This window comes from Tamandua tetradactyla, chromosome 8 (assembly GCF_023851605.1).
Source record: "Tamandua tetradactyla isolate mTamTet1 chromosome 8, mTamTet1.pri, whole genome shotgun sequence".
NCBI classification, from domain to species: domain Eukaryota; kingdom Metazoa; phylum Chordata; class Mammalia; order Pilosa; family Myrmecophagidae; genus Tamandua; species Tamandua tetradactyla.
This window is the reverse complement of record NC_135334.1, coordinates 20,178,337-20,192,738: the sequence shown is the minus strand read 5'-3', so window position 1 is coordinate 20,192,738 and position 14,402 is coordinate 20,178,337. Positions and strand designations below refer to the sequence as shown.

The following is a 14,402-nucleotide window of genomic DNA, read 5'->3' as shown; positions in this document are numbered from 1 at the left end:
GAGATAAGATATGCTAAGAGTTTAAAATAGTGCTTGGCATATAGTAAGTCCTCAGCAAATTTAGCTGTTGCTGTTATTATTTGGATTTTCAAAAGGAGAACCCACACTAAAGGACAGCTAATGATAAATGTACCTGCAAGTTAAGATTTAGATTTAACAAAGTAAAGATATTAAGAAATAGTATCCAGCTTCTTATCAACCTGTTTGTTGAATTTTGCTTTGGTAAAGTTAGCATAAGGTTTAAATCCCTTATTGTGATTCATAGGTGTGAATAAATTTAATAGTAGAATCTTTCAAATGAAATAACTACTATAATCCTTTTTTTCCCGTCTTTGTTTCAGGTTTCCCCTAAAAAAACCTATAAGGTAAGTTCAGTTGTACTTTGTAAGTTAGGTTAAGTTTTAATCAGAAGCATTCCCTTGAAACCATGTTGGATTTTTGTGGGTTTTGAAAATGTGTATTTAATTACAACATTTCAAAATGTTTTACAAATTTAAATATAGCAAGTGTGGTATATTTTTTTCTGGAAAATAGCATTGTTTTGATAATATTTTTCAAAATGAGTATTTTAAAAGTTTGCTCAAATTGATACTTAAGCTTACTCTCTATGAAAATATTTAATTTTAAAATCTATTTGTGACTATTTTCTGGTTAGTAGCTTGAGGGGTGCATAACTTGCCAGGGTTTTATGTGTTTTGTCTCTGGGTAACCGTAATTGCCTTTAGTAAATGAACTTTGGCAAACTGGTTTAGTCTTAATTACTTAAAAATATTAAAGGAAAAAAATCCAGAATGGGCAAATATGTCCATGCCAATTTCCATAGCTACATATGTATGCGTTTTCAGGAATTAAATGCCTCTTCCTCAGCACTTTTGCTTCAACATCTCTCCTTGTTCTTATTTATCATAAATATTTAAAATATAGGTAGTATGTTATTCCTAATTTTAGAGTCCTTTGTCATTTTTAGTGACAGCATAGTCTGGGACACTAAATGTTAATCTTGTCCTATAATTAATAGTGTATGTAGTACAGTCATGGTCTTATTTGTTGCCTAACCATTATCTGATCAATGTAATTGGCTAGGGCATAGGGAAAAATAATAATTCTGGTGTCAGGTGGACCAGAATGTAGTTGGCTAAGCCTTCTGTGTCCAGAACTACAGGTAGGTTTAAAGTGATATGTGCCTAAGATTTTGCTTTTGAAGCTGTCTCCATGCATGCTATATTTATACAGTGGCTTTTAACTTTTACAGGGTTGGGGATTGTGTTTAATTCCTTTTTGGCACAGTTTTCTCATTTGTTGAATAGAAATGGTAGTGATTAATTTGTGGAAACCATTAAAAAAATTTGAACAGCTTTTTCCTAAAACTAAAATAGATTATGCTGCTTATTATTTTCAAGTACTTTTTATAATCAAGTAAGTATACAGTGTTATACACATAGGATAGACCGAATTTTAAAGCTTCTTGAAAAATATAAATTATAGTAGTTTATAGTACTGTATAAGTATTGTTTCCTGGTTTCTCTTTGTAAGTCACATTTTGGGGATTTTTAAATTAAGTTTTTATTTTGATGATTTTCTTATAGTAAACATTTCATTGCTTTGATTTAATTTAGGCATGGAAGTATTTTGAACCGAGAGTCACCAACAGATAAGAAGCAGAAAGTTGAGCGCAGTGCATCACATGATTTTGACCCCACAGGTAAAACACTATTTGTTCTTCCAAACAGTACTGAGAGTAACATTTAGGAGTGACTCTTAGGTCTGTTTTAGTACCCTTCCCCTTCTACTTACATAAAATAAAGCCTTTGCATTCAAGAGTAATGCAAGCCTTCTTAACTTTAAATATTATAGACTCCATTAGCACATTGTAGAGTATGTTATATTTTAAAATAGTGACAATAATAGAAATGCTTATATCATAATTGGAGACATTTGTCAGACCAAGGATTTAGTATTAAGGTAATCATAGGTATCATAAAATCAAGACTATTACTACTACAATCTTCTGTGTCATTTACAAATTCAGTTGTGATTATGGTGAATTAAAGTATTAGATAAAATATGACCTAAAAAATTAATAATTGTCTTATTTTAGAGTAAGCAGGTGAATAAAATCCAGCCCTCTGCCCCCTTTTTTAAATCTTCAATGAAAAGGTATTCTGAAGTCAGAGAGCTATCTTCCCAACTCAGTCGTGTTGATTCTTTCCTAGAATTTTCATGTTAGAGGGCTTTTGAGTATTTATATTCTTATTTTCATGCACGTAGATTGAATTCCTATGTAAAATACAAGCTTTTGCTTTAAAAATTGATCTCATTATTATGAGTAGAGGAGAATTTAGAGACTTGTCCCTGGTAAACTCACTCATTAATTTATAAAAATTGATAATTTTGCTTTAGTTGATTGAAACTGATATGTATTCTTTGTGCATGTACTATTGTATTCAGTTGTGTGTTGCTGTGACAAAGAAAAGATAAATCTGAGGTCTCATCCATATATATATAATGTGTCTATTTTTAGATATTTTTATTTAGAAATATTTAATAGAAAGTAAATATGTTTTTGTATTCATTTTTAGTGTAAGTTGCTTTTTTATTTTGAGATACAATTATAATCTGTGAAGAGGAAGCGCTGATCAGTAAATACCTAATAATATACTTGTATCTTGGGTAGTAGATAAAATGAAATCCCAACAACTTCTGGATCTCCATTAAGAGAGAATTCTTTGTTTCTGACACCTAGTTTTGAAATCATAGGACTCAGGATTTCATTTATAATACTCATTATTGTCTTGCTAATGAAGGTCACAAGTTTCTGCTTTATGTTCATAAAAATATTATAGTCTTGCTAGTCTGATGTATTCTATATTGTTCATTTGTGATGTGCCTTACTCAAAAGACAGATTTGTAAAGTGGTACTCAGTCCTTCATAATGAGATCATTACAGCTTCTAGTGTCATCTCTACAGTTTGTCAGATGATATATTTTGTAGACTCTGTCTATTCATGTGTTGTGTTTGAACATATTTTTATTGCGTTCTCTTTTCTTTGATAAATCTTTAAAATGTCACTGCCTTTGCTGTTTGTGACTGTTCTTAAGTGCTTTCACCTATAATGTTCATGCTTTGTGTTTGCATGATTTAACTTGATCATGATTCATTCTTTTCCCCATGAAGTTTTTCCCCTTTACATTGGTCTCCGCATTTTCTATATCTTTCTCCTTTTCTCCCACTCTTGTGCAGATAGCTCCTCCAAGAAGACAAAATCTAGTTCAGAGGAGAGTAGATCCGAGACATATGGTAAGCTAATGTAGCCAATTGAGCCTTGCACCTTTGGAGCTTGCTTCATGCTGTTTCATTTTTTTTTTTTTTTTTTGTAACTGCAGCCTTTCTTGTGTCTGCTCTGCATGGCATGATCTACTGCAGGGAAAGGGAGTCTGGGGTTTTTATGTGGCTGTGATGTGGAAGCTTAAGGTGGCTAGAAACTAACATTGTAGAGCAAGAATAGGCCACATTATCTATCTTTTCCCTTTTTCTTGTTTCTGTCAGAAAAGTGATTGTCAGGTTTGTGTTTGGGTCAGGTCTGTCCAAATAACATGGAATTTGAATCCTTGACATCATCTTTTCATATTCTATTTTCAGAGTTCCAATCATGTAGAATTTAAGCAATCATCTTTTTCTCTAAATATAGCACTGTCCTAATATAGATGTGTAACCAGTTCTTTGGAATTTTTATTTTATTTCTTGTTTTTTGTTTTTAATTTTTAATTGCCTTATGATCTGGAAAATTACTCTTTTTTTTTTTTTTTTTTTTTTTACAATGGCAGGCACTGGGAATTGAGCCCGGGTCTCCAGCGTGGCAGGCGAGAACTCTGCCTGCTGAGTGATCGTGGCCCACCCTGAAAAAGCCATTCTTATATAAATTATCCAAAATAGCAAAAAATTTGTCTATACCTTTCATAAATTATCCCGAAGCTTATTCTGAATGGGAAGTTTCAAAATGGCACCTTTAAAAAATAATGTTCACAGTGGACAGGTTTAACCTGTATGGACTTTTTTTTTTTAATCAATTTTTAAGTTTTTAAAAAATATATGACAACAAAGAAACACAAACATTCTTAACATATGATCATTCCTTTCTACATATATAATCAGTAATTCACAATATCATCACATAGTTGCATATTCATCATCATGATCATTTCTTAGAACATTTGCATCAATTCAGAAAAAGAAATAAAAAGACAACAGAAAAAAATTCATCCATACCATATCCCTTACCCCTTCCTTTCATTGATCACTAGCATTTGAAATTAAATTTATTTTAACATTTGTTTCCCCCTATTATTTATTTTTATTCCATATGTTCTACTCGTCTGTTGATAAGGTAGATAAAAGGAGCATCAGACATAAGGTTTTCACAATCACACAGTCACACTGTGAAAGCTATATCATTATGCAATCATCTTCAAGAAACATGGCTACTGGAACACAGCTCCACATTCTCAGGCACTTCCCTCTAGTCTCTCCATTACATCTTGACTAACAAGGTGATATCTATTTAATGCGTAAGAATAACCTCCAGGATAACCTCTTGGCTCTGTTTAGAATCTCTCAGCCATTGATACTTTATTTTGTCTCATTTTGCTCTTCCCCCTTTTGGTCAAGAAGGTTTTCTTAATCCCCTGATGGTGAGTCTCAGCTCATTCTAGGGGTTTTTTCAATCCCTTGATGCTGAGTCTCAGCTCATTCTAGGATTTCTGTTCCGTGTTGCCAGGAAGGTCCACAACCCTGGAAGTCATGTCCCATGTAGACAGGGGGAGGACAGTAAGTTTGCTTATTGTGTTGGCTGGAGAGAGAGGCCACATTTAAGCAACAAAAGAGGTTCTCTTGAGGGTGACTCTTAGGTATGGCCAACTTTTTAAACAGATGATTGAAATGCTAATATTTCCAGGTTGTGTCCTGTCTTCCAAAGATAATATGAACTATGTTTGTGAAGCTCATACATTTTGCCTTTTCCTTTACCTAGTTTTACCTGCCCTCTTCCTTTCTTTTAGTATCTATTCTATTTTATGAAAAAGTGAATAGGAGAGTGATTGCCAGGAATCAAGACTTTTAAATTACTCTTCAGAAGACAAAGTTCTTTCTTTTTAGGAAGATTCAAGTTTGGCCTCAAAGGACAATCAGGCCTTATTAGATCCAAAAATCTATCAAGTGGAAATTTTCCCAGGAGCAGTTCTTTCCTAACTTGATATACATGAAAGAACAAAATGCATGGATAAGCCCCCCTCCTCCCAAGATATTTTATAATGACCCCTACAGTGCCCATAATATCAGATGCTTTTAATAGTATGAAGCCTCAGTGTTTGATTATAAGGCAGTTAACACTTCTATGTTAGGAACATACACATAATTCTTTGCTTGGGTTTTTGTGATCAGTATTTTTTCTATGTAACTAAACCTTTTTCCAAATTGTTAAACCGTTTGCATGTAGTTCAACAAGGAATGTATACTATGCCTTGTTACATGTCACATTTATGCTTTTTCTGACATCCAAAGTTTTTTGACTCCTCATAAGTAAGATATAGCTTCCTAATTTCTCCAGACCCTTGTCTTTCTGTTCTACATAGAGAGAGCTTCCTATAGTTTATACTCTCCTTAGGAAGTTGAACACTTCCTTGTAGTGCCATTCTTTCCAGTAGCCTTTGCAGTGCTGTAGTTCATGTGTCCCGCCATTTTCCAAGATCTGAGGTGGATATGTAAAAGTTTGCTGGTTGTTTTGGATGAAGAATAACAATTTAGGAATCTATGACTGGAAACATTATACTAAATTTTTTCTTACCAGTGATAGGAATAATAAGACATGTTATTCAGACACGTCTTACTAGTTCAGACATGTTATTAGCTTGGTCGTAATAGAAATATTTTAAGTCGTAATCGAGAAGTAAGGTGTGGCTTTCTGTGTTTCTTGAGAACCTTTGAAATACCTTCTTCGAACTGTTAGCCACATGTCCTCAAAAAGTACTCATCTGAGGGATGAGTTGATCAGAATTAGAATACTAACTTACATATTTCGTTTTATAAATATTTATCACCAGTGTGAATAGACTTCTTCAGACTATGTGCTGTTAGCATGGGTGAAAAAGAATGTCTAGGGAGTCATGGAAAGCTTGGAAATACTGGAATATGGTTGAGTAGATCACAGCAACTGGTGACTTTCTGGTTTATGGTAGGGTCTCTTAACGAGGTAGTTGCTTTTTCCTTTTTTTTTAGATTTTTTTGAGCCCACTTTTTTTTTTTTTAGATGAATTTAGGAATAAAATTCATTTAGCTAAGTCCTTATAAATGCTAGTATTCACTTACAAATTATTTATTTTAAACCTTCTTAGTAATTTTTAAAGCTATTCTCTGAGGAAGATTCACTTTGCTCATTTTAAAGGGAAACTTAAAAGTTTCTTTTATATTGCTTCTTTTGTTAAGTTTCTGTTCAGTGCAGTAGATCAGTGTTTATTCCATTTCCCCTTATTTTTCCCTCTAAACCTTTTGGAGTCTGTTGAACATGCAGAGAATATAAATGTGTTTTCTCACCTGCAATTTCAATGCTATTTAATTTTCTGTTTGCATCACTAATATGATAATAGAGAATTTTTGTGGGTTAATTGTGCATATGAGAGATTTAGCAAGAGAATCTTGAGTTAAGACTATAGCTTCTTATCTTTTGTCTTGGTCTTATGAAGAAATTCCAACTGATAGTATTATAATATATAAGAAATTAAACCATATGTTTTTTAAAAAATATTTTTTTGGAGAAATCTTCACACACATACGTTCTATACATGATGTACAATAAGTGGCTCACAATATCATCACACAGTTATGTATTCATCATCATGATCATTTTTAGAACACTTGTATCACTCCAGAAAAAGAAATAAAAAGAAAAAAGCAAAAACTTATATATCCCATACCCTTAAACCCTCCCTTTCATTGACCACTGGTATTTCAATCTACCAAATTTTTTTTTTACCCCTATCTCCCCCTGTTATTTATCTATTTATTTTTCCTTATTATTTTACTCATCTGCCCATATCCTGGGTAAAAAGAGCATCAGACACAAGATTTTCACAGGCACACAATCACATTGTAAAAGCTATATAAACAATCTTCTTCAAGAATCAAGGCTACTGGTACACAGTTCACCAGTTTCAGGTACTTTCCTCTAGCCACTCTAAGGCACCATAAACTAAAAAGGGATATCTATATAATGAATGCGTAAGAATAACCTCCAGGATAACCTCTCAAAGCTGTTTGAAATTTCTCAGCCACTGAGAAATTTGTTTTTGAAGTGAACTGTTAGTATTTGATATATCCTGGTTTGGATACTTCAGAACCTATTTAAGAAAACACTGCTGTCTTTTTCATTGAAATTGCAGGTCAATGAAAGGGAGGGTTAAAGGGTATGGGATATATAAGTTTTTTCTTTTTATTTCTTTTTCTGGAGTGATACAAGTGTTCTAAAAATGATCAGGTTTCTCATATCTTTAAAATGTTCTTGGTTTTCATTCTCACTCCCACCAAGTTATTATTTTCTTTTCTTCCAGTTTGCAGAGAGTATTCTACAGTCTGAACCTTCTGTGTCCTCATGAAGCAATCATATCTTGACCTCTTTCTTGTATTCTGACTTCTGAACTCATACTGTTTTGAATCTGAACCAGAACATCCTAATTGAAAATGCCAAAATTTGTTACCAGTTTATCTTTCTAGCTTAATTTCCGTCTATATTCACCTAAAGGTACCAGATACTTCTCCAGATTTTTGTTTCTCAGATATGGCTTGGTATTCCTCCTTTGTTCTTACCACTCCGTTTGTAAGTACTTTAACTCTGTGTTTTAATTCTACCGCTCCTTCAAGGACCAATTCAGATATTGCCTCTTCACAGGCCTTTCCTGGTTTTGCCTGGCTACTTTTGTTGTTTTTGACTTGACACAGAGTAAGTAGTTATTTTACTTGTTTCCACCTTTATGTCTCCCTTAATGCCTTCATACTGGAGGCACTTATTCAGTGTTTTGAAGGAATGATTGTTGAGATTGGGATGAAATGTTTTAGTGAAGAGAATTTTTAGAATAAGATCTTTACTTATCTTAGGTGGATTTCTCCTCCCTTTGGGAAAATTTTAAGTAGAAGAAAATGTGATTTGGATAAAAAGACATGTTTCTAGTAATAGCCTAAAAGACCAAAATCAGCATGCTTGAAACCTGAGGCTCCTCTTGCTGGTAGCATAGTATATTTAGAATCAAGAAGCTTCTTAATCAAAGGATTATCTGAGGGCTTACTCATAAAACATGTATGTCTGGCAGCAGTTTAAAAATGAGCTGTTTTTATGAGGTTGTGCACGATTTTTCTCCACACCCTCCCCTGAGGCTAATTCTTGAGGTGTGAGACCTTAAGAAGTTTGATCATCTAATAAAATCAAAGGTGAAGAAAGACTAATGTGCTTTCACTAAAGTAAATGCGGTATGGAAGGGTTAGCCTGTTGTGTTAACATGTTTAACATTCACTCCATTTTCATTTATTTACTATCTGGCACTTATTAATGTGCGTTTTTTGAGGAATGTATTATAGTGAAATGTGAGAACACCTTCTTACCTTTTTTTTTTAGAATATCTTTTTTTAGTCACTGTCTCACCTACCCATTCCAAAGCATAACAAAGAACTACATGCTCAGAATATAATCCTTGGTAATTATCTATTGAATAAGAAGCAGTATTTTAAATTTTTCTTTCCTTTTTTTTATTTTCAAATATTTTTATTGAGAAATCTTCACACACAGACATTCCATACATGGTGTGAAATCGGTGGCTCACAATATCATGGCATAGTTGTGTATTCATCACCATGATCATTTTTTTAGAACATTTGCATCGCTCCTGAAAAAGAAATTTAAAAAAAAGCAAAAATTTATCGCTGATAAATATATTTGTGAATTTTTTTCTGTTTTCTTTTTATTTCTTTTTCTGAATTGATGCAGATATTCTAAGAAATGATCATGATGGTGAATGTACAACTGTGATAATATTGTGAGTTATTGATTATATGTCAAGAATGGAATGATCATATAGTAAGAATGTGTTTGTATGTTGTTATATTGAATAAAAAAAAGGGAATCAAGGCTGCTGGAACACATTTCAGCAGTTTCAGGTACTTTCCTCTACCTACTTCAAGACATCATAAACTAAAAAGGGTTATCTATATAATACATAAGAATAACCTCTCAACTCTGAAATTTCTCAGCCACTGAAACTTTATTTTGTCTCATTCTGTTCTTCCCCCTTTTGGTCAAGAAGACTTTTTCAGTCCCTTGATGCCAGGTCCCAGTTCATCCCATGAATTCTGTCCCACTTTGCCAGGGAGATTTATACCTCTGGGAGTTATGTCCTATGTAGGAGGGAGGGCAGTGAGTTTCCCTGCTGAGTTGGCTTAGAGAGAGAGGCCACATCTGAACCACAAAAGAGGTTCTCTGTGAGTGACTCTTAGGCCTAATTTTAAGTAATCTTAGCCTATCCTTTGCGGGAATAAGTTTCTTAAGGGTGAACCCCAAGATCAAGCTTATTGATTTGGCTGTCCCCACTGCTTGCAAAAATGTCAGTAATTCTCCAAATGAGAAAGTTGAATATTTCCTCCTTTCTCCACATTCCTCTAAGGGAACTTTTTTATTCACTGCCCAAATTACTGTGGGATATTTTGGGGCATCACATTATCCTGGACAAAGCAACAAAATCTCATGCTGTGCTAGTTTGAAAGGATGTATGAACCTTAGAAAAGCCATGTTTTAATCAAAAGCCCATTTCATAAAGGCAGAATAATCCCTATTCAATACTGTATGTTTGGATCTGTAATTAGACCATCTCCTTGGAGATGCAGCCCAATCAAGAGTGGTTGTTAAGATGGATTAGGGGAGATGTGTCTCCACCCATTTGGGTGGGTCTTGATTGGTTTATTGGAGTCCTATAAAAGGAAACATTTTGGACAATGAGAGATTCGGAGAGAGCAGAGAATGCTGCAGCACCATGAAGCAGAGAGTCCATGAGCCAGCGACCTTTGGAAATGAAGAAGAGAAGTGACTCCCAGGGAGCTTCATGAAACCAGAAGCCAGAAGAGAAAGCTAGCAGATGATGCTGTGTTCGCCATGTGCCCTTCCAGCTGAGAGAGAGAAGCCCTGACTGTGTTCACCATGTACCTTCTCACTTGAGAGAGAAACTCTGAACTTTAGCAGCCTTCTTGAACTAAGGTGTCTTTCCCTGGATGCCTTAGATTGGACATTTCTATAGACTTGCTTTAATTTCTCAGCCTTATAACTGTAAACTACCAACTTATTAAATTCTCCTTTTTAAAAGCCATTCTGTTTCTGGTATATTGCATTCCGGCAGCTAGCAAACTAGAACACATGCCCTATTCAAGATTCCATGTACTTATGGTGTTCAACTAAACTGACCGTACAAGTTAAATTAGGTAATGCACTACCCAAAATATAAATTTTGTAGCAAATAAACATCTCTCCCAAGAGTCTTACACAGAAGTTGAAATTTTAAAATATGGGTGCTATCATCCTTTACCTTGTATTCTAAAATACCTTAGTCCTATCCAGATCAGCTTCATTCGTATCTTTACTTGATGTTTGATCAGTTTTTCAACTTTTTAAACAGTTCCTGTATGGGATACTTTTGACTTTCATAGCTTCAGAGCTCTAACTCTGAGTCTCAGGTGTCACATAAATACCCCAAGTTTCTGGGAACAATCAGGTTATATACAAACAGCTCAGTATCTCAGAATATAGAATTAACAGTTACACCTCCTGAATATATGTGACTACTGTAAGAGCTTACAATCTAGGACCCTTTACAATAAATAGGTCCCAACCTGACAACCCATGCCCTCAAGTTTAATTCACCGAGTTTTTATATTATAGATTATCCATATAAATGAGACATGATAATATTTGTCTTTTTGTTTCTGCCATTTAATTCAACATATTGTCCTTAAGGTTCATTCATCTAGTTGCATGCCTCACAACTTCATTTCTTATTGCAGCCACTTGATAGTTCATTGTATGTATATACCATAGTTCCTCCTTCCATTCCTCTGTTATTGCATCCTTAGGCCACCTCCATTCACTGTGGATAGGGAACAGTGCCATCATAAACACCAGCGTGCAAATGTCCATTCTTGTTCCCACACTCAGTTCCTCCAGGTATATACTGAGCAAAGGGGTTTCAGGTGTGGCAAACCCACCCTAGCCTCCTGTGGAACAAATGCATTGCCCTCTAAAGGGCTGTACCTCTCAAGTTTGATGACTTGTATTCTGAGGCCTTCTTGTTTTTTTCAGAGGGAAATGATTTATTTGGATTTACATTCTTCTATGAAATACAAATATTGATTCAGCAAGTCAGTATATGAGAAAAGACACTCTGAAATGATATTTATAAACACTAATTATTTTTCCCAAGTCTGGATTTCCTGGAATTCACCTTAGTCACAAGTATGCTTTCTTCCTCTTCTACCATTTGAAGGTCCTGCTACTTCCAGCCTGAACTAGGGGACATGTACAGAACCCACCACAGCTTGTTCAATACCATGGCAGTGTTTTATTTCAAACTATGTTGCCTGCCCTGCGATTAGAAATAGAACACTCCCAGTTTGCTCCCAACAGTCACTATTGCGGGAAAAACTGATTATAAGATGTTCTCTGAAGCATGCTGTCTTTGATCTGGACTCAGAAGCTAGAAATACAATTAAAAAAAAAAAAGAAAGAAAGAAAGAAAAAGGAGAAAGAAGCAGTGGGAATCCTTGGCTTGACTATGCCTACCGGCAACCCACCTGGGCCCATCTATCAGCCATGTTTGTTGAAGATGAGGCTGCTGAAAAGACCCTAGGAGGACAGGAAAGAACAAAGGTAGTTCTTTCTACAGTATAGCAGAGATGGATGGCTTCTTGACTCCCAGACTCAGATGTTTTACAGCTTCTAGCTGCCTCAACACCTTTTTTACCTAGGAGATACTTTTGCCATCAGGCTAGTTGAGGTTTATGGGCTTCCCCTTGTGGCTCTTCATAGTCTTCCCATGGTTTCAACTGGGGACCAGGGATCATCACTGCTGCTTAAGGATGGGCTGCTTAGGGGGTACCCATGGGGGAACAATTTTCCATTTCCCATAGGGGTTTACCAGGTGCTTTTCAAATACAACATACTCCAGGACATCCTTGGGTACATCTTTCTGTCCATACATCAACTGTCCAAACTGGTCATAGATGGCCAGCATCTGCCAGGTGTACATGTGTATGGTAATTTGGCCATACATGTTGCCCTGGTTCACCAGACTTCAACAGCAAATCTGAACCACCTGGGGTGGCTCTAAAGATTCCGCGAAGCGCCAGTGGATGGTCTTATATTTGATGTCCCAGACCATGTCTGGAAAACAGTATTCTGTCACCAAAGTATGAAGCTGGTCATGGTCTGAGTTGTTTAGACAAAACTGAGCTTCAATGAGGATATCCTTAGCTTTTCAGGAAAGTCCTTTGCTTTAAAATTGGCATCATATTCTTTAATCTTCCGGATTGAAAATTGCAATGCCACATTCTTCTTCAGTTGCTCAGTTCTCTGTTTCAGTCCTTCCTTTGAAAGACATGGCCTATGACTGTCACCCTCAGGATGAACATAGACATCAAGAATTCTAGCTGTACAGGCCAGATGTGTGGAACGTTCCATATGTTCCTGAGGAATGACCAAGCCTGCTTTCTGCATGTATTCTATAGACTCCTTTTCTGTTTTGTATTTGGCTTCATGAATAGGAGGTGTAAAACGTTTTTTAGTTCTTACTGCAGACTGAGTCACCAGGGCTGTCTGTGCCCTTTCTCCAGACCTTTGGGTCATATCTGCTTTCCTACCCACCTGGTGAGACCACCAGCCCCAAACCCTGAGTGTGTAAGACAAACCCCATGGCATAGGCGCTGTCAGTTTGTTCACTCAAAAACTGAGAACTTTTTGTTGTCTCTCATCTTCTAAAATTACCTGTCAAAAGAAGCTCTGCTCTTTAAAATTTTCCTTCTCTCTTTCCTCTTCCTTCCCCATCCAAAACTAATTTGCCCATCTCTTAAAATACAAAACTTAGGCAAAGGTATCATTGAGGATTGCTCCTTTTAAGGAACATTTGTGTTTCGTAAAAGGAGTTAATTGACACGAAAGTATTTTTAATTGATTTTAAATGATGGCATGGATGAGTGAATAATATATTTCTCAGCAGGAAAATCCAAGGACAGCCTCTTTCCAATAATGATAAAATAATATCTAACATTTTATAACCCTTAATATTTGTCAATCGTTAATCTAAATACTTTCCATACATTATATTCAAACGAAATATACAAACATAACAAAATCTTAATGCCCCCTCCAACCCCTTCCCCTCATTTTACAGTTATCTTCTTCTGTACAGGGACCTGAAAAAAGTCTTTGGTTAAGAAGTCTGGTGGCTTAGCACAGCAAACTGCCATTATTATAGATGTTTAATTCATTGATTTTCAGTCCATGTGAGGTGGGGAGAGAGAGCTGGGAGGTGTGGGTATAGTATCAAAAAAATATGTATTAGTGTCATAATTGCCTTGATTTTTATTTTAATGTCTTAATACATGATTTATTTTGAAATTTCAAATCATTGTTTCCTAAATTGTTTGTACTATTTTATACTTCTCTTGGCAATGTATGAGAATTTCCATTGCTCTGCATCCTTGTCATAGCTTGGTATAAACAGTCTTTTAAATTTTAGCCATTCTAGTTGGTATATAGTGGTATCTCATTGTGGTTTGAATTTGCATTTACCTGGTGTTGGACATCTTTGGATGTACTTATGACCATCGTTCAGTTCAGTCCATTACTAAACTGTGTAATCTGAATACATGTCGTTTATTAGACAGCTGTATTGTGAATATCATATTTTACCACTGTGACTCTTTAATTTTCTCAGTGTCTTTAGAAGAGCAGATATTTTAAAGTTTAAAGTCTGATTTATCAGGGGGTACAAGAGTAGTTCTTTGGTAGAATTCTCACCTGCCATGCAGGAGACCCGAGTTCAATTCCTGACCCATGTACTTCCCCAAAACAAACAAACAAAAATTCAGCAAATGTTGTTGCGATAACAGGATACCCACATGGAAAAAGAATGAAATGTGACCCTGGGCTATATAGCATACAAAAATAAGTCTGATTTATTAGTTTTTTTCCCTATTGGTTGGTGGGTTTTGTTTCTTAAGAGATCTTTACCTACTGTAAGATTTTGAAGATTTTCTCCTTTGTTTTCTTCTAAAAAGTTTTAGCTTTTATGTTTAGGCCTATGATCTATTTTAAGTTAATTTT

General features: G+C 35.2%; 1 protein-coding gene and 1 pseudogene across 2 annotated transcripts in view; one reads left to right on the top strand and one right to left on the bottom strand.

Annotated features, from left to right (window-relative positions):
• ARHGEF12 (Rho guanine nucleotide exchange factor 12) overlaps positions 1–14,402 on the top strand; it is a 176,762-nt gene that overhangs the window by 102,917 nt on the left and 59,443 nt on the right. The window contains exons 2-4 of one of the 2 annotated variants that reach the window (XM_077112650.1): positions 342–365; positions 1,617–1,702; positions 3,242–3,298. In XM_077112650.1, the coding sequence (XP_076968765.1) occupies positions 342–365; positions 1,617–1,702; positions 3,242–3,298 (167 nt within the window). The remainder of the gene's footprint in view (positions 1–341; positions 366–1,616; positions 1,703–3,241; positions 3,299–14,402) is intronic. The other variant, XM_077112651.1, reaches the window with a different exon arrangement.
• On the bottom strand, positions 12,062–12,923 carry LOC143643831 (large ribosomal subunit protein mL45 pseudogene; annotated as a pseudogene).